General features: G+C 37.6%; 3 protein-coding genes across 4 annotated transcripts; 1 reads left to right on the forward strand and 2 right to left on the reverse strand.

Annotated features, from left to right (window-relative positions):
* Positions 1 to 165: 165 nt before the first annotated feature.
* ccnc (cyclin C) lies at positions 166 to 8249 on the reverse strand. The gene is made up of 12 exons (XM_084407577.1): positions 8054 to 8249; positions 7416 to 7522; positions 7038 to 7122; positions 6847 to 6916; positions 6711 to 6762; positions 6013 to 6068; positions 5222 to 5257; positions 5045 to 5136; positions 3033 to 3100; positions 2850 to 2929; positions 2651 to 2769; positions 166 to 1630 (listed from the first exon to the last, which is right to left on the reverse strand). The coding sequence occupies exons 1-12, from the start codon at positions 8083 to 8085 to the stop codon at positions 1576 to 1578; spliced, it is 852 nt and encodes a 283-aa protein (XP_084263703.1). The 5' UTR covers positions 8086 to 8249; the 3' UTR covers positions 166 to 1575.
* Positions 8250 to 8990: 741 nt separating this feature from the next.
* On the forward strand, positions 8991 to 13535 carry ngs (notochord granular surface; the record flags this gene model as incomplete). 2 transcript variants are annotated; one of them, XM_084408121.1, is made up of 11 exons in its annotated part: positions 8991 to 9205; positions 10238 to 10406; positions 10486 to 10635; positions 10746 to 10865; positions 10949 to 11044; positions 11171 to 11305; positions 11392 to 11502; positions 11597 to 11707; positions 12474 to 12598; positions 12887 to 13141; positions 13239 to 13525. In XM_084408121.1, the coding sequence occupies 11 exons, from the start codon at positions 9006 to 9008 to the stop codon at positions 13324 to 13326; spliced, it is 1560 nt and encodes a 519-aa protein (XP_084264247.1). In that variant the 3' UTR covers positions 13327 to 13525. The 2 variants fall into 2 exon arrangements, with proteins under 2 accessions (XP_084264247.1, XP_084264246.1); XM_084408120.1 differs by having other exon boundaries at positions 9006 to 9205; positions 13244 to 13535.
* A 561-nt stretch (positions 13536 to 14096) lies between these two features.
* Positions 14097 to 19576, reverse strand: pgm3 (phosphoglucomutase 3). The gene is made up of 13 exons (XM_084406747.1): positions 19509 to 19576; positions 18856 to 19064; positions 18578 to 18762; positions 18061 to 18128; positions 17721 to 17854; positions 16816 to 17011; positions 16445 to 16602; positions 16271 to 16354; positions 16073 to 16171; positions 15491 to 15610; positions 15266 to 15388; positions 15025 to 15198; positions 14097 to 14658 (listed from the first exon to the last, which is right to left on the reverse strand). The coding sequence occupies exons 2-13, from the start codon at positions 19060 to 19062 to the stop codon at positions 14569 to 14571; spliced, it is 1638 nt and encodes a 545-aa protein (XP_084262873.1). The 5' UTR covers positions 19063 to 19064; positions 19509 to 19576; the 3' UTR covers positions 14097 to 14568.
* Positions 19577 to 20335: the final 759 nt, after the last annotated feature.

Consider the following 20335-nt stretch of genomic DNA (forward strand, 5'->3'; position numbering starts at 1 on the left):
TGTGTACACCCATTTATGTATGCATATATATATATATATATATATATATACACACACACTGTATATATGTGTGTGTGTGTTTATTTAAAATAAAAAGAGTATTTGGTAGGACAAAACTAATAAAAAAATGTTTTTCTCTGAACCAAAAATAAATAAATCTGACAATTTTTAACAGCAGCTTTATTTAATAAGGCTTCTGAGCTCTGTTATAGACAAACAAGGGAAAAAAACACTCCAAGCCCTCTCACCCCCACAGTTCTCACATCATCAAATATATTTACAGCCAAATAATACATACACAGTGCCTCATTTATGCTCAAAGATGTGGCAACACTCCTGAAGCACTGTTAAACATAGGACCACAGTGAGAGACGAAGCAAAAAAAAACAAATGCCATTCAGAACACAGCAAAACATCTACTTATTGTATAATCTTTTGAAGGTCTTTCCGCAAATAGTTACGTGTCCCAAACAACAAATGACGTGATGCTGATGATTGGGACCACATCCAAGACGGAGATCTTCACTGCCTCCATTAATCAACACATTTCTGTCCAAAACCCTCAAGATATTGGCTTGTCCTCCATTAAACTTGATGAATACTGCAGCTAGAGACATCAATTCAAAACAACAAAATGAAAGCAAAAGAAACAGCATTTGGGTAATGGCAAGTACACGTAGCTTAATCATACAGTAAATTTATAATAAGACAAAAATAATTTTAAAAAGTCAAGGGCTATATGTGGAAAGCACGTTTACAAATGCATTTTCGGAGCATATTGTGACCAACTCAACTGTGTCACTTGTGCATTCTAACTCTCATCCACACGCATGTCAAAGAAAACGTATCCAAACCAGGATTTGATTACACAGTACAAGGGTTCAAAAAGATCGCCGTCACATAGCCCTGTGGCCAATCAGTTTACAGACAGCCACTTTGTAGAGAGGACTGATCCGTTTCCCTGAGGAATACAAACTGTGAGATGGTCAACGAGAGGCACGCATACAAATACATTTGCAATTAACATACAGACAGACACTCTCTCTCTCTCTCTCTCTCTCTCTCTCTCTCTCTCTGTCGCTCTCAGACACAGAAAATAATCAAGTTTTCTTTGTTCCCAAAGAGCATCCATTGAAAGAAAGCTTCATGGGACTTTTCAAGGAAGCCAGGACCATTGACTTACAAGATTTGGGGAAACAGCACCTCTATTAATCAAAGGTTGTGGTGCGTTTGTGTGTGTGTTTGTGTCCATAACATTCAACACTACAGCCTTAAGCTTGGCAACAAACTCTAAATCAAAGCAGATTTCCTATAGATAAGCAGTCTGCTTCCCTCCTGCTCCTAGAATGACACAGGCTGCTCTGATTGGATGAAGGAAGGAGGTGGCATCGTTCTATCTGCTTTGATTGGTGGAAGAACCCAGAGAAGAGGAAAGAGAGGACGCGTGTGCCAGGAATCTGTTTCCCCACGGTCATAAAACAATGTGCTTGTAAAAAGCAGCATTCAAATGTGCCGAAATGTGCTGTGTTTGCCTCTCCAAATCACTCTGCCTCAGGTCCTTCACCAGGTGGCGCTCTAGGACTGACTGTAGGAGCTGTTCTGACTCCCGTTTGAGCTCTGGTCAGTCTCACTGTATTAAGAAGAGCAAGAAAATACAAGTGCAAGAGTGAGATGAGATAAAACATGCTTAAGAAAGGGCTTTCCCAATTTTCTAAAACTAAAAAAATATATATTTTTAAATAATTTTCAGTAATTGAAATAAAGTTGTAATAAAATAATAGTAATAATGAGCTTAATAATGAATAAAAATCAAATATACAAATAATTATAAAATTTAAAAAAAGTAGTTATTAGAATGTTGCCTAGGCAACTAACTGCAATAAAGTAAGTTTACAGTACTAAAACTAAAAATGAAATAAAAATGAAAGCTATACAGAAATATAAAATATAATAATAATAAAAACACATTACAAAAACAATCTAAAATTAAATAAAAAAATTTTTTAATAAATAATATAAAAGTAAATAAAGAACACTAGTTTTTAAAACCATGGGTTAAAATGTGAAAATTGTCAAAATTGCAAGTTCGTAATTCAAAAAATTGTGAATGTAACCTTTAAGTGTTAAAAAAGTATATAATTGTATTATAATTATCTAGGACATATTATTTTAAGAATTTAAAGGTGCAGTAAGAGATTTCTGAAAAACACTGTTGATATCTGAAATCAGTCCAAACAAACAGACCCGTCCCTTCATTGCTCCACCCCCAAAATGCACGAACACTCTTTTATAATGTCTCTCAGCCATCTCTCTTTCTACAGTCTTTCTTCAAATCCCCTCTTGCTCTCTCTCTCTCCCACTCTCCTCCATCATGAATGTATACACTCCCTACTGCTGATTGATTACAAGTGTGTTGTGGTGCTCGGTCCGATCCACTTTCAACAGTATTTCTCAGAAATCACGCACTGCACCTTTAAGAGTTGCAAAGACCTTATATCTAGCGAATGTGCTAATTTCAAATAAAGAGTAATGAAATCAGCCTCTTTTCACTGGTGAAATAAATAAACACACCCCACGCTATTTCCATATAAATAAAAATACATGTGTGCGATTTTAATAACTGAGGTTAAAGAACTGCAGTCTGTCGTACCTGTTAGGAGGGGGTTTGGGTTTGGGCACCTTGTTGAGCACAGCGGCCATTTCCTTTCTATCATCAAAGTTCTTCCACTGGTCATAGAGTTTCAGTATCACCCTGATGATCTCCAGGATCTGTTGCAGAAAATCTCCCATGTTAATGTACACTCACAGGGGGGATAACATCCACAGCAAGACAGCTGAATGCGTCTTACCTTCTCCATGTCAACAGACAGCTCAGCAAACCACTGCCTGGCATCTTTCTGCTGTACCACACATGCCACATGCAGGCAGGCTGGAGAAGGAAGGACACAGTATCTGTAAGTCAGCTATTCAAGTTCTCTGCTGGCTTGCAAGCATAAGACCAGTCGGATTGGGTGTGGAAAGTTTCTTCTTACCGAGTGCAATCATAAATGGAGGATAAAGTAGACACAGGTCCGTCCTGTAGGTGTCATTCACTATCCTCCTACACACACAGAGACGGAACTTTCACATCAGACATTCATGTGCACTTACTCAGCATATTTTTCAACACAGAAGCAGTAAACTTTTCTGTGAATGTGCATGTAAAAATGCATGTGCCCTCATAATCTTTAATAAATAAGGCGGGGCAACCTGTCACTTACATGAGATCCACCAATAGCAAACCACAACCATACAAGAAATTCCCTATGGATAAAATCAAGTCCCGCCCTACATTTTTTTTTCTTGTTCGAGAAGCAGTTTCACTCAGATATACATCACAATAAGGAAGAAAAGACTATCGCAACTTTCATTTCATGACTTGAAAAAAATAAGGTGGTCAGAAAGCAAAGAGCTTTTTGGAGATGTACAGAAGCAAGAATCTCATATAGCCAATCTTTTCAGTGTAAAGCAGGGGTCGGTAATGTTTGGCACGCAGGGTAATCGCTGGCACATGAGCAAAAGCGAGAGAAGTCAATGAAAGCGCGCAGTTCTCACAAACCATTAGCGCGACCACTGCACTTCACAAGCCGCTGAAAACAAGAACAGTTTGTTCTGCTGTATTTGCTGCAGTTAGCTTTGAGAAAAAAGAAGTTAATGCTACAAATTTAAATATTATTATATATCGATTTTCAACTATTCAAGTATATAGAGTCCTATTAAACACAATGACGGTGATGTGCAAACTAATTTATTCAAAGTCTAATTGAAACTTGAAAAACTTGAAAAAAAAGTATGGAAAATTGCTTCAGAAATATTTAAGGTTCTGCACTATTTCTGTTTCTAATCAAATAAGCAAGTTTGTGATCGATCAAGTAATGTTTGATGGTATGGCAAAGCAAATAACTAGGAAACCTAAAAATTGCACTTCATAAAAAATAGCTCCCTACACCTGGTATATACAGTACAGGTCAAAAGTTTGGAAACATTACTATTTTTAATGTTTTTGAAAGAAGTTTCTTCTGCTTATCAAGCCTGCATTTATTTGATCAAAAATACAGAAAAAAAATGTAATATTGTGATATATTATTACAATTTAAAATAATTGGTTTTCAGTTCATTATACTTTAAATTATCTTTTATTTCTGTGATGCAAAGCTGAATTTTCAGGACATTACTCCAGTCTATCACATGATCCTTTAGAAATCATTCTAATATGATGATTCATTATCAAAGTTGGAAACAGTTCTGCTGCTTAATATTTTTTCATAACCTGTGATACTTTTTATTCATCAAAGTATCCTAAAAAAGTAAAAACAAAATAAAAAAAAGAAGCAAATTTTTTCAAAAGAGAAATCTTTTGTATATACACTACTGGTCAGTATTTTTTTTTCTTTCTTTTTTTGAAATAAATCAATACTTTTATTCAGCAAGGATGTGTTAAATTGATCAAAAGTGATAGTAAAGAAGATTTATATTATTAGAATTTTTACATTTTTTTAATAAATGCAGTTATTTTTAACCTTTAATTCATCAAATATATTAGGCAGCAGAACTGTTTCCAACACTCATAATAAATCAGAATATTAGAATGATTTCTAAAGGATCATGTGATGGTGACTGGATGTCACATGTGACACTGAAGACTGGAGTAATGATGCTGAAAATTCAGCTTTGCATCACAGGAATAAATTATTTTTTAAAGTATATTCAAATAGAAAACTATTATTTTAAGTTGTAATAATATTTCACAATATTACTGGTTTTTTTTCTGTATTTTTGATCAAATAAACGCAGTCTTGATAAGCATTAGAGACTTCTTTCAAAAATATAAAAAAATTGTAATGTTTCCAAACTTTTGACCTGTACTGTAGTCTGGTCCACAATGCAACTTTTCTGTTGCATCTCTATATCGACATATAAAGAAAAGTAAACTGTGGTTGTTTGTTTCGCCATGCCGTCTGAAGCCACACACACACACACACACACACACACACACACTCCTCACCAAGCCAGCGGCAGCAGCATGTCCTCCTGACCCATGTCCTGCACATACTGCAGTAATGGCCTGTACGGGTGGTACACGATCAGACAGCAGTCCTAAAATAAAACAAAGCCAAACATCCATGAACACACGCTGAGAACAAACACCTAAACATTCTACTGAAGAAGAATCAACACCAACCATGAGCTCCAGTAAATAGAATTCACATTCCAGGATCTAGAGAAACAGAGAGAGGCATAAGTTCACTGTGAAACTGTATCACTAACACGTTACGTGGACTAATTATCATCTTTCCCATTACGATGATCCATAAATGTTCCTCCAGCAGTCCACACGGCCGAGATGTTTCCCTTACAACACCTGACCGGTGACACGCTGAACAAATAACACTTATCACCAGCCCGAGATATGAGCTGCCAAAACCATTTATCACGATAATGAGACTTTCCTACGAAGGTGTCGGGAGCGTGAGGAATGTCACTCCTGATTGGGTGTCAGATACTTGGTGATACTGAAGGCCGAATCATCACCACACACACAATCTCAGACTCTTGTCTAGCGTTTCTATCATATGAATCCGACAGTTACAAGAAGTTATTATCTAGTTATCTAGTGGTGCTGTCAGATTTCCAAAATCTTGATCTGGAGCAAATGAACTCTGGTAACACTTTATGTTACATGTAAATTATGCATAATTGCATGCAACTAACCCTGGCCTAAACCAAACCCTAATTCTAACCCTACATGAAGTTAATTAATATTACTCAATACTTGAATGCATAATTGCACTGTAACAAGGACACCTTAAAATTAAGTGTAATCACAATTCTTTCAGCACAAATTATTCTCAATAAGAGACAAACAACTTGGACTGCAATATCAAGGCCATCTGGTACGACTCGCACTCGCTTACATGCCAGATCAGCGTCTCGCGAGTTTTGTGGTGTGGAAAGCACAGAAGTTTGACTCACGTGATTCATTCTGAAGGGAAACTCCTTTGGAAAAGCATAAGAGAACCTTGTTTTCACTGTTACAAAAAGAGAATGAGAAAATAAAATCACCAAAAACATATTCTATAATATTAGTATGAAATGATTACATGAGTAAAGACCTGTTCAAACCAAGAACAATAATTATATTAGCGTCCAGCGCACGATATCGTTCAGTTTATTATAAGCGCGCACTGCAGTTTTGTCGCCTGCCACTTTAAATCCACATGCTCTTTAAAGCAGGATGGATTCTGATTGGCTGTCAGTGTTTTTATCATTCATCAGCTAGAAAAAAATAATTCTGAAAGTGATTCCAGTGCCATTATGGTTATAGTTGTGGTGTGAACTCTGAAATTCGTTTATATTTGTATCTTTATAGTTGGCGTTATAGTTATCGTCCTTGGTGGCAAGTCAGCAAGTCAAAACTGAATGAATTTGGCAATTATGGCAAAAAAAGAAAAGTTTCATTAAATGCTGATTTGCACCGTATATTGATTTCTGAACATAATAAGCAAATATGTTTGTACAATGCAGCTTTAGAGAACTAAAAAAAAACACACACACTTCTATCACTTATACATTTCTGTAGTAGTTACTTTATATTTTTGCTAGTTACGTTACTTCATAATACTTATGTTTTTGCTGCAGTTTGATGAATTTGTATAATATAAATCACTTACACACAGACGTTGCTGCTGAAATAAGCCGTGTGTTCGAAACAACACCAAATTCCTGCCAAGGAAAGCATTTCCGTTGATCAAAATACAAATTTGATGCATCTTTCAACAGAAATTCCTACACTGAGACAGTGTTTACCTCGACTTTAGAGGCCAGAAATACACATGTAGGGGCCATCAGCACAGGGTCTATGCTCTTCAGAGAGTACCTGAAAAGAAGACAAGAGTTTTCTTCAATCTATCAAAAAAAGAACAGCCTTCATTCTAGATCATGAGTATCAATCGGTATGGAGGAAATGAAGGCTGTAACCATGGCAACGACCCACTCACCTGGCATAGAAGCGCTTAAAGTAGACAGTTGCTGTGGCGATGACCTGTTGCCTGAGTTTCAAGTGTTCTCCCAAGGCTTGAATCACTGCCAAGAGATGACAAATTAAACTATGTAAATTCTTTAAAGGCTAGGTTTATTCCAATAGACTTTGAATTTTTATATATATATAAATTAAAAGCAGCTGAATAACACCTTAACATGTACATTAATGCTCTGCTGTAGCCTTAACAGTCCATTAAGCAAATCATGCATTTCTGTATACTCATAAATATCATATTGAATATACAGTATGTGAATGCAGTCACATTCAGAACAGGCCCATAGTCACTCTAAATTTCCGTTAGACAGGAAGATGATTATATAATTTATCTCCAAACCATTGGCAAAAAATATCTGTAGCTTCCAGTACTCCTCCTCTGTGAGGAACTTGAGATCTTTCTGTCTCTCCTTCATCAGATCCTGTTTGTCCAGAACCCACTGCAGACTGGTGAGAACAAGCACATCAGTCAATTTAGAAATCATTAATAAATACTAGCACACAAATCAACACAGCAGCACTGCAGTTTATATTTAATACACTCTTAATGTCAAAGAACACAGACATCAATCATATACAAACTTCATATAAGCATCTAAACATCACGACACTACACTAATTAAAATGTTTAATATCAAATAAAGGGATGAAAAGACACTCATGCCTTGAATAAACACACATTTATCCAGATTATTCATAAATTTAATTCCTCTGTGGTTTCTTCAGTCCAGAACCACTAGCCAGTCGGCTAAAGCTAATAATCCAGAGATTTATACTGTTCAAACAATAAAAGTCATTGAATCTAGTGTCTATTCTTTATCATGGCATTTACCGAGATTTGGTAAATAGTTCTCTTTAATTAGTCAAATTCATGAATTTTGACGTTTTTATTTCTTTTGCAGCTTCGCAGCAACAGCAACACCTCTAGAAATACCTTTAATGCCCTCGATTTATGCCACAGAACACGTCTCTACTTACTAATGTGAACTCTGCCAGAAGTTCCCTGCCATCTTGAGGTGGTTGAGGTAGAAAATAACCCTTAATGTGATGTTAAATTGTGTTTAAATGAAACGAAGCTATGATTAGATCAGACGAGGAGCGCGACACAAAAAACACTCCGTACACTTTCAATGTGCAAAATAAAACTGTCCGGGAGGAAGCAAACTTACGCATCAGTTCCGGACAGATTCCTGCGCGCTTCTTGTATTACTAATAAACATAAATGCGAGTTTATTAGTAAATAAACGCCTTTAAATAATAATATAATATAGCCTAATATAATATAATATAATATCATATAATATAATATAATAACAATCTAAGTTCATATGGAAATATGACATCAGCTTATGTATTTATAATAAATTATATAAATAATATATAAATAATATTTACTGTATTATTGATATATATCTATTTAAATATAGATAGATAGATAGATAGATAGATAGATAGATAGATAGATAGATAGATAGATAGATAGATAGATAGATAGATAGATAGATAGATAGATAGATAGATAATGTAATTAATGTGTTTGTTTGTTTGTTTCCAAAAACATAGTCTATCTAGGAAGGCTAGTGACTCTATAACGGCAATTTATGATAATCCAATTATATCAGCATGCATCTCCTTGATGAAGTCACTGGTGTTTTCAACCTCCAAGTTTTATGACAGTTTTAGTGCAGAGAATGTCATTAATAAGACTCAGGCTTGCCAGCTTCATTAGGAAAGCTCACTCCTCTATTTTTACCGCGGTAAAAGTCTTCGCGGTGGCCCGTCAGATAGTTCAGAGATAGTTCGACTCTGTGTCAGACCAAGGTTCGACATTCCTCGTCCAGAAGAGCAGGTATAAAGCTCCCTCATGAATGAGTGCGGACTGAAAGCTTCTGTTAATCTTTGGAGAAGCGCAAGGACCATCACCTTCACCATGAGTTACAGCCCAGAAAGGATGTCATCTTACCGCCGTCACTTTGAGGGTGGCCTGACCTCGTCTTCCACGCTCCAGGTCCGGGTGTCCAGCCCTTCGCCCACCCGTGGGCCCGCGCGCCACCGCTCCGCCAGTTACAGCCGGAGCGGCACTTTGGGGCGCAGGACGCTCTCCGGATCCCGCAGATCACGCATGACCAGGTAAGCCACAGTAGTGGCCAAAAGTGATGCTTAGGAAAACAGACATCTTCACCCTTTATACAAATATAATTTAAATTCGTTAAAGCATATTTTGTAGTTGTGCTTGCAGTCAAAAGTTTTATTTGTGATAACGCAATTGGACAGGCTGTCATACAATTTTTTTTATTTTTTATTAATTGTTTGAACTGATTATGTTAGTCAATGTATGCTTTTTCTTGTGAGCTTTTTGTTTTTCTATGCATTTTTAATAAAACCTGTTGCTGTAGTTTGCTTTTTTGCCAAATAATTTTGTCAGATAAATACCTTAACCAAGTTTAGTATTTTGTTCTTCCCTCAAATTTAAAATGTTTAAAAATATATATAGTTTCCTCGCATTTTGATGGCTTAATTGAGCTTGTATGGTCATTAAAACAAATATCCCCCTCACACTTTTTGCCACCACTGTATATAATATAATTGTTAACTAAAATTAAATCCACAAAAAATGGATTTCTTGAAATAAAATAAACATTTATAGAATTTAAATGAAATATTAAAAAACCTTAAATTATATAGAAATATAATATGTAATAGGCTATAATAGGCTATAATATAATATTATATAATAATAGGTATATTATTTATAGATATATTATACTGTATATAATATATTATAATAATAATATGATTAATAATAATAATGGTCACACTTTAGTTTAGGGTTCAGTTCTCTATATTAACTAACTATTAACTACAACTTTTGCCTCAATAAACTCCTAATTATTGCTTATTAATATTACTTAATAGTAAGGTAGTTGTTAAGTTTAGGTATTGGGTAGGATTAAGGGATGTAGAATATGTTGAATGCAAAATATGGCATTAATATGTGCTTTATAAGTAATAATAATAAACAGCCAATATCCATATGCATGCTAATAAGCAACTAGTTAATAGTGAGAATTGGACCCTAAACTAAAGTGCTACCAATAAATAAAAAAAAGATCTATTTCAAAATAATAAATGTTGTAAATGTATGTTTTGTTTCCTCTACAGCAGTGTTAGTATGGGGACACTGTGTCTGGGCATGGGTTGGGGGGTTGCAGGAGGTGCTGTGGATCTGGACGCTGCTGCTGCTGAGAACCAGGCTTTCCTCAGCACACGCACAGGTGAGAGAAAGGAGATGGTTGCCCTGAACGACCGCTTGGCTGTATACATCGAAAAGGTAAGACACTACCTCTTTTGGTTTCTTTATGGTGCCCATTTTAAAGACAGCCTTGTGAGTTTTAGTGTGGTTGTTGCAGGTACGTTCTCTGGAGCAGAGCAACAAGCTGCTGGAGACAGAAATTGATGCCATCAAGGGTCACTATGTGAAGCCGTCCGGCCTGAGAATGCTCTATGAGGAGCAGCTGAGGGAGCTGAGGAGGATTGCAGACCAGATGAAAGTCCAGCGGGTGAGAGATGGAGGACCACAGGGCGATTATGCCTTACTTACACATGTACACCATGACTCTCACTCATCATAGCCAGGATCGCCATGATAACTGCCTCTGTGCCCTTGTAGGACCTGGCGGTAGCAGCAAAGGATGCCATGGCAGGTCAGCTGGAAATGCTGAAGGTCAAATACGAGGAGGCTCTTGAGGCCAGAAAGAAGGCGGAGCTTGAGATCGAGGCCTTCAGACCGGTAAGAGATCTAACTTAATACAGAAATTGAAACATCATTTGGATTTAAGTAATGATGGTGTTCAAACTCCCTCTGTATACTAGGATGTGGATGCAGCCACATCCGCCCGAATTGCCTTGGAAAAACGACTGGAAAACCTAGAAGTGGAGCTTGAGTTCCTACAGAGGATTCACAAAAAGGTTCAGACCATTTACATTATGAAATCTGTATCACAGTACTACAAGTTTGATTGTAATGTGTTAGTAATTGAATCAATAAAGGATATTGTTAGATTGCCTTCTTAATCAACATTTTCTGTATGTCAGGAAATCGAGGAGTTGATGGCTCAGATTTATGGATCTGTGGCTAAGGTAGATGTGGCCTTCTCTTTGCCCGATCTGGCCTCCGCTCTCAAACAGATCCAGGCTCAGTATGACAGCATCGCCGCCCAAAACCTGCAGGTAATCAGGACAGGCCGCAAATAAACCTCATCATCCCTGATACTGACCTTCGATGCTCACATTTTTCCCCAACTGGTGTTCATTAGGAGATGGACGCCTGGTACAAAACAAAGTTCCAAGATCTAAACAACGTAACATCACGGCACATGGAAACAGCAAGGAGCGTCAGAGAAGAAATCACAGCTTATAAGAAAGAGGTGTGGAAAATAGTGTTTTCCTCTACTGAGCCTCATTTTAAAAAAAAAACACCAAACTGTATGGCATTATAATTTAACTTGTGTGTGTTTGCAGATTCAGAATAAACAGAGAGAACTGGATGTTCTTAAAAACAGGAATGAAGCACTGCTGCTCCAGATCAAAGAAGCCCAGGAGAAATACAAGAGAGAGGAGGAGGAGCTACAGGTAAAGACACGCCCCCTTCAATGTAAAACCCAAATTGGTACATCTTTTGAATAAGTAATTACTTCGCAATAGTTAAAAAAGTATGTTCTATTTAATGTGGATTTCTGTAGAGACCAGACATACATTCGTCATGTTGTAATTGTCATGTGACCTACCAGCATCAGTTGCGTCGCTTTACCTGCATTCACAATTCCTCTCCCGTTACCTAAAGTGTCAATCAGCTGCACTTTTCAGTCATCCAGGTACTTTTTGCAGACTATAAATTCGCATTCGCTCTATTTTCGCATACTATTTTTCGCTTACTTAAAAATTAAGGTTCTCAATTGGCATTGATGGTTCCATGAAGAACCTTTAACATCCATGGAACCATTCCATTGCACAAAAGGTTCTTTTGGTGTAAAAAGGTTCTTTAGATCAATAAAATGTTCTTCACACTAAGAAAAAAATAGTAATTTTAAGAGCTGTTCACTGAAAGGTTCTTTGAGGAACCAAAAATGGTTCTTCATGGCATCGCTGCAAAAAAGAGAGTGTATATTATAGGGAAGTATAGGTTAAGCAAATATAGGTTTTCAAGTACCATTGAGACCTGCAGTGGCCAGGTCTTTTTTTCTTCTTCTTGGGCCATCAAGCAACCACCTAGAAAACTCTAGCACCCACCCAAAATGCTCTAACAACCACATAGCAACATGCTAAAATCCCTCTGAACATCTCAAGAGTTTTGCACGAACAAGTTTATTTTAATATCTCACTAATTCATGTGTCATAGATCCGTATAGAGACTCTGAAGGAGGAACTGAAGTCTATTAAGGGGAAGATTGCGCTGCTGCTGAGAGAATATCAGGATCTGCTCAATGTTAAGATGTCGCTGGAGATTGAAATCACCACATACAGGTACTGCAGTTCTGCCATTCCACCTTAAACCAGCAATACAGTGCTGCAGTGATAATGTATTTTTGAAGGCCAATCCAGAAGTTCGCATCACCCTGGTTCCCTCAACAAAAAAACGCTTGTTAATGCTTGTTTTGTCTTATTTGAAATCATTTTAAGTACTCTTGAGGCCTGCTTCGAAGTTTGCTAAGGCCCCCCAAGTGGGCCCTGGACTCCTGGTTGAGAATCACTTTTCTGTATAGAAGTTCTCTTTTTTCAAAGAGTGTAACTCGTTTTGCTGTGTCTCTGCAGGAAGCTGATAGAGGGAGAAGACAGTCGCTTATCCAACATGGTGAGCAGTCTGTCTCTCATGAGCGTGAGCGCAGGAATGGTCAGCAGCATTTCTGGGGCAAGCAGTCAAGGGGTCAGTGGAGCGGTGAGCTCATCCGCCTCAGAGAAGATGCTCTCCAGCAGCTCAGTAGTCAACCACAACCATCACGAGTCCGTGGAGGAGTTCAGCCATGAACAGGCTGTGGAGATGACGGAGAGGAAGACGGTCCTCATTAGGTACAAGTAAACCGCTCTACTATAATATTGCAAAAGATCCTTGCTGCAAGTTATGATGTTGTTCCAGAAGCTAATGCCCAACTCTCTTTGGTTGCAGAACAGTTAAGACAGATGAGGACATGATTCAAAGGGACACACAAGAACGCACCATCACCATCTCTGGCGCCGCAGATGAGAACGATTGAATTAGACCCTTGTATTAGAGTCATGAGACCTCGTCCTAAACCTTCAAAGTTCGTTACTTAGAAAAGCTATCAGACCAGAGAAATAAATATCACAAAGAATCTCTCCTCCTTTACTACCTATCCTTTGTGCTTTGACTAATCTGCTAAAACAGCATGTATTAAGTGTTTAACTGTGGGTCATCAATACAAATAAAGCTTGTTTGCACAGCATTTGTGTTTCCAAATGTTTTAGTACAGTTGTTCTGCATCCGAAGTGCTTATATAACAAAGAGAATCAATGTTTTTATATGGAAACAAACGTAGAGACTTTTTACAGCAAAACACGAAAACGATGGTGCTAAAATATTGATTTTATTTATTTAAAGAATTATAGCTAGAAAACTTAGCTTTAAAATAGCATGATGCAATATACAGTCCAGTATTCCTTAGATTTCAGATCATATAAGGCTTTAATTGGAGAACAGCCTCATGTTGATTGCACATACACTACCATTCAAAAGTTTTGCATAAAATTGATCAAATGATTTCTTTTTCAAACAAATGCTTTCGAACTTTCCATTCTTCAAAGGCAAACAATTGTACCGGTTTCAACAAAATGTATCAGTTTCCACAAAAATATAAAGCAGCACAGCTGTTTTCAACATTGATAATAATAAGAAATGTTTCTTGAGCAGCAAATCATCATTTTAGACTTGATTTCTGAAGGATCATGTGACACTGAGTAATGATGCCGAAAATTCTGCTTTACATCATAAGATTTTTTTTTTTATATGTATATATATTTTCAAATAGAAAACAGTTATTATAATTTGTAATAATATTTTGCAGTATTGTTATAGTTTTTATCCAATAAATTCAGCCTTGGTGAGACTTTCAAAAACATTTAAAAATCTTACCGACACCAAACTTTTTTCCCCTCTATTATCAAGATAGCAGGTAAATTTGAAAATAATTGGCACAATTGAAAAATGCATTTTATACAGCCTGGTCTGATGAAGTGAGTGTGCGGAAATATTCAAATGGATCATGGTTTAACATTCCCACATATTCATACTCTTCCATTAATAAAGATTGTTGGTCATTCATACAGTACAAGAGAAAACTAATAACATTGGTCATCTCCCAAAACATTTGTTAGTGCAACAAAAAATATATAGTTTAGAGTATTTTCAATATTGACATGATTTGATTGGATGGAATCTCATTGACTGATGGCATGAATGCGTGCATGTGAGTGTGAGATTATTGTAAAGGTTTAGGCTCGTCTCCGACTCCTCCAGCGAGACGATACACAGCCAAGCTGACCTCATGAGCCAGATTATCAGCACTTTCCTGCAAATAAACACAGCAAATAAAAAATTTTGCATTCATTTTACAATTAAATATATTGTGATATTTAGGGCTTCCCCAGACCAAATATTTTTCTAGTCCTTGTAGAACTGGTAATTACAGCTGGGAAGATTGGAATTTTCTGAGAACTCCAACTTGTACCACATGACCGCTGCAGATTCATTTAGTTAATTTAGCCGTGTTAGCAATCTGTCAGTCACAGACTATGTTTTTTTTTTTTTTTTTTAGATGATCAACCGACTAATTAAAAAAGCCTCTTCTCATCAACTAATGTTGGGTTGACTATAAGGCAGCCCCCTAGTGATAAGCAAGAGAAAGTGCTTATAATGACACCAGCAGTGTGTGTACCTGTGTGTCAGCCTCAGCATAGACCCTGACCACATCTTCAGTTCCAGATGGTCTAACAAAGGACCGAGCGTTTTTGTACTTCTTGACAAGCGAGTCGATGGCCTCCTGCAGACCCTCTGGAGTCACGGCCCTCCTCTCTGCGTCTGTCGTATCTATGACACGCCGGTCTGACACCTGCAGAGTCCAGCAGTTAAAACACACACATTCACTCAAACCTCACAAAACACACACAAGTACACACCGTGACTTTAAGTTGGCGGTTGGGCAGGTCTGTGTAAACTGCATCCCAGTCTTGCACAGACATCCCTCTGATGGCCAACACAGCTTCAATCACTAGCATATCTGAGATGGCGTCTCCAACCGTCTGCGGAAGAGAGCAAGGGTGTTAAGAATGGAAAAATTCACCTAGTTTTATTATATCTATAAGGCATCTGATGATGTAGCTTCATGGTGTATGTTTTTATACCTGGTTGATCAGATTAACTGTGTTCTCCAGGATTTTTACCGCGTGTTTTTTCTCATCGTTGGTGTTCGGGTCTTTCACCAGCTCCAAAATCTGTTTCTGTGCTGCTTTGCTGAACAAAACCTGAAACATACCAGCAAAAAACACTAGTAAAACCACAAGTTTCAACACACTACTAACCGAAAGCATCCAGGCCCCGCCCCTTTATTTTGCATATGCCTTTGCCAGGAATTATTTAAATGAAGAACATTGTGACGTGTGCGTTCGCGGGAGAAAACTTAAGACTACAATCGAAGCATTTCAAGGAGTTCAGAAACTGATATAGAGAATGTGCTTTTGAACTTTGCAGATCTTTTTCATGATCAAACAGCAACAATTCACACTAAAGAAAGTTGAAAATGTAAAAAAAAGCATAATAGGTCCTCTTTAAAGACTCTAAACTGAAAAGCTGGTTCAAAAGTCAGTTTGAATGGGCCGGTCACATTACCACATGTGTAGAATTGATGTCTTGATGGACTGAAGTTTGCTGAACTCTGACCTGCTAATTTAAATAGTGAAAATTGCATTATTTTGCAATGAACTCACAGTTCCATGTCCATTGGCCTCAAAATACACTCCAATATCATATTCCTGCGCCGCATGATGTAGGTGCTTCACTCCTGTTTTCGTACAGCATACTGTGACCTGTTGAGAGGTCAAAGGTCACCTTAACATCTCATAAACACCGAGTAGCAAGAAATTGGAGAGTACTATAGTAACAGCACATATTTCTAACAACATCACCTTCATGACGTCCTCCAAGTAGCGAGTTGAGCTCCCATTAGCATATGCTGTCTGAACAACAGCAATCTGTAAATTCAACCCAGCCTGAACACACACACATAGACAAAATTAATGTCGAAATTTAAATTTAGAAGTGGCTAATTCCATTCTAGACCTTATTCATGTGTGTAGAACCTGTGTGAGCAGCTCTTTGAGGTATGTGCTGATTAGAGTAGCGATCTTGTCTCCGTCCAGGAGATGGAAGCGGCCCTTAGAGTCAGTGTAATAGTAAACAATGCGATCGGCATCACCATCGAACGAGCAGCCGCGTTCACCTGCTGTCATACTCACACCTGGAGAGAAAAAAGTGAGATTTCTCTAATTATTTGGTATGAACAGAAGTGTTTTCAAGGCTTCTTTCATTATATTGTAAAATAAACTCTCTCTGACTCGGTTTAAACAAACACAAATATTTAATCATCTTTTCATCTCATATGAATCGTTTTTTTCCTCATGGGACGTTCAAGGAACCATGTACTTTCACCCCTCAAAAAGTTCTGACAGACCTTGAGGAGCTTTCTGCTGGACTTTGACGTAATCTGCTCCACACAAGTGGTTGAGTTTCCCACTGCTGCCATCATTTGAAAGCACGACCTGCAGTTCGGAGCGTAGAAACGGCTCCATTTCTCTCATCTTCAATGCACCAATGCCGTTGGCTCCATCCACCAGAAGCTTCTTCTGATCATCAGTGCGATTTGGGGCCTTTGGAATACAAGTAGAAAAACACTTAATGCTAGATATGAACAGGATCATTAAAGTGCCCCTATTATGCTTTTTTGGATATTACCTTTAATGTAGCGTGCATATAATATAGCTGTTTGTGAATGTAAAAGGTCTGCAAAGTTTCACAGATCAAAGTATACGATAAATTGAGTTACTGTCTCCCAAAAGAAAGAACAGATTCTGAACTGCCTGAAACTAGTCGTCAGTAAATCCAGTCTTACCTCCTGCAAAAACGTATGTAGGTTTGTAACAAATTTGCATAATGCCAGCCTATGGTCTTCAATGGCCGCTGGCGAACAAAAAACTACTTTGACCTGCCCCAAAACACTGCAGTTGCCGTTTGGTTTGTTTTGCCAATTTTGCCTGCACTTCCAATGGATGAAGACTCTGGCACAAATTGATGCAGTAAAGCCGACGCCATCGTTACTATTCGTATCACTGTGCATCAAGTGCTGAGGAGCTGAAATTCAGATATGGTAATAGGCGTTTTCGCTTCTGATAAAGTGGTAGACCAATCACAACAGGCTGTGATTTAGAAAGGAGGGGTTTAGAGAGACACTGTGAGAAAAGAGGTGATGCTGCATGAGAAAATGAAAGTGTTTTTTGAACATGGATGCATGCAAAATTATTGTAGGAGACCTACAAAACAAAATGAGGAACCTTTAAAATAGCATAATAAGGGCCTTACGTTCTGGGTGAGCTGAAGGAAAGCCTGTGAGAGTTTCTGGTAGTAGCCTTCAACAGTGGGACTGCCATAGCAGCCATTTGTGTTGCAACAGCACACCATATAATGCAGCTGGGGAGTGGTGACCAGACCATAGTCTTTTAAAAGAAACATACACCCATGATCAACACCAGTAACAAACAGAGCAATTCATCAACCTTTGTACTGTCATATCTCCCAACTGCACTTACACTCTAAAAAAATAACGCAACGGCAAGACTACTTTCATTTTCTGAAATGAGTTTCAAGCAAAGTAATTAATTTCATTAAGTTTTATAATGTTAGGAACTTCGTGAACACACACCATGAGTTTTGCCTCCCAAACTGGAAACGCCATCCAATACAGCCTGAGAGAGACTGACACTGCTTGGTCTAAATAAAACAAACAAAGAGAAATAAAAGGGTAACTTCGATAGTCCACTTTAGACATTCTATTAATTATAAGTAACTTTGCAACTACATGTCAACTAACAGTCATTAGAGTATTAGTAGACTGTCTGCTAAATATCTGCTAACACTTTATTTTGATAGTCTGCCAACATAATATAATAAGCTAAGGCTTCAGCTAATACCTTTTTCAGTTAATAATGTATAGCTAAACGTGTATCCTGATAATGATGACGACAATAAGCATGATTACTTTCAGCTACACTATTTAAATCACATTTTCAGACTGTGAAACATCTGTTGGCAGTGTTTTAGACTTGATCAACTGGCTTGGCCACTATGAAGTCTACAGGTTTGGTAGCTTCTCTTGTACTTAAGCTTTCAATTGTGACAGTTGTTAACCTGCCTGCTTTGTAAACAGAAGCCAGGCTTACCTGGTGTCTTTGCCGATGTAGACACTCGCTGGTTCACTCATGCTGATGTCCTCTTTCTCAATAACATCTCTCAGTGCTTTGAGGAGAGAGTCCTGCTCGGCGTTAGCTAGCTGTGTGGCGTATTCCTCCCAAACCGCTGTCACCATCTCCCCCATGGGGTCAATTAGCTTCACCCCATTGTCTTCCTGAAAAAGATAATAACATTGCAGCTACATCCTCGGAAAATGAAAATTCACCACTGTTCTATTGATATGACAGTAAATGTGGACGTTTCTTACCTCTGGGTTATGGGAGGCAGTCACCATGACTCCTATGGTGGATTTAGTTTTTTTAGACCTCAGAGTCGCCAATAGTCCCATGCGGAACATGATGTGGTCCAGATGTTTGGCGTGAGTGCGGAATCCAGCTGTGCCATATTGCAACTTAAGCCCCTCTGGCTTCGGATGCAGCTTGGACTTTTGAGATACCTCCTCAAACTGATCCATCTCTGAAAACAAAGACAAAAACAACTCAATGTAACAATAAGAAGCAGGAGAAGAAAGTTCAACGCTCTTACTTTATTTAAAGTGCACATACCTCCATTAAAAACTGCAATAATCAAAACAATAATCTTCCAATCAATCAATCCCAAGATAAATAGCAAGGAGTAATTTGTCTGTTCCAACTTAGTAATATATCCCAGAATGATAAATGAACAACTGAACAATAAAACATGCACACTTAAAGATATAAATAGATGTAAACATAATCATAATGACATTACAGTTATTAAAATAAAATAAAATGAATGAATGAATCTTCTAATCACACTACTGCAACACATTTTCCGGGCTTGCAAACGAAAACAAGACACACTAACTAATTATAAGAGTTCTGTTATTTACCATTAAATGAGTTTAATATGATGACAGTTAATGAAGTTTACACTCACTCTGCTGTTTCTGCGGCTGAAGGGCGTGAGCTCTGAGCAGCGCTTCCTACTTCCCTGATTACGTGGCTACAGTGACGTTCGTCGCCACGCCCCCTCTACTGACGTACACGGGAACTTTTCGTATATTTTAACCACCAAATCAGTTTAGTTGAAGGCTCTGGTTTAACCCACAGATAAAAGTTTAATTATTTCAAAGGCTTGCTACCTGTTCATTGTTATTCCTGAAATACTGAGTTTTACTATAATAATAGTATTTCTAAAGAAGAGTTCCAATCACAGATATAATAAATATGACATCAATCTTATTATTATATTACATTATATTCATTTTAATATTATGTAAAATATGTATTATGTAAATATAATCATGTTTCATTGTACATTAACCTAACTTTAAGAACATTTTCTATGGCTTGTGGTGGAGGCCCAGATGTTTTTTTTAGTTCATTACCAGCTGTGTAAACATGTTCAGAAAACATGTTTATGCAGATGTTGTAAATCTTTCCATTTCAGCATTGGGCAACAGCTTCTCAAATGCCTCTGCACTGTTTATGTCTGTCTCTTTTAATAAGATGATGCCCGTTGCCACATGTATACAAAAGAACAGTAAAAAAAAAAGAAAGAAAAGAAACATAAGAGGGCCCTTCATGGTTTGAAAGAGACTTTACCACATGTCTGATGTCTGACGGAATGAAGCAGACAGCCAGACGGAACCAGAAGAGAGAAAGTTTGTAGCCCCATGTCAAACAGTTTACTGTTAAGCTCCCCCTCACTGAGGACTGACCCCTCACCCTCACACACACAAACTAACACTCCATAGCATTCTC

Source organism: Rutilus rutilus, assembly GCF_951802725.1.
Source record: "Rutilus rutilus genome assembly, chromosome: 4".
Taxonomy (NCBI): domain Eukaryota; kingdom Metazoa; phylum Chordata; class Actinopteri; order Cypriniformes; family Leuciscidae; genus Rutilus; species Rutilus rutilus.

Bases quoted from the DNA above. Each gene is read 5' to 3' on its own strand.
- ccnc (XM_084407577.1), bottom strand. From the start codon at position 8,085: ATGGCAGGGAACTTCTGGCAGAGTTCACATTA. The intron at 7,123-7,415 runs GTTTGGAGATAA...ATCTCTTGGCAG, and splicing joins ACAGATATTTTTTGCCAATG to TGATTCAAGCCTTGGGAGAA. The intron at 5,137-5,221 runs GTTGGTGTTGAT...GTTTTATTTTAG, and splicing joins TCTATTTACTGGAGCTCATG to GACTGCTGTCTGATCGTGTA.
- pgm3 (XM_084406747.1), bottom strand. From the start codon at position 19,062: ATGGATCAGTTTGAGGAGGTATCTCAAAAGTCCAAGCTGCATCCGAAG. The intron at 17,855-18,060 runs GTGTGTGTTCAC...TTCTTTTAAAAG, and splicing joins TTTGGGAGGCAAAACTCATG to ACTATGGTCTGGTCACCACT. The intron at 16,172-16,270 runs GTGATGTTGTTA...ACCTCTCAACAG, and splicing joins ACTTGGAGGACGTCATGAAG to GTCACAGTATGCTGTACGAA.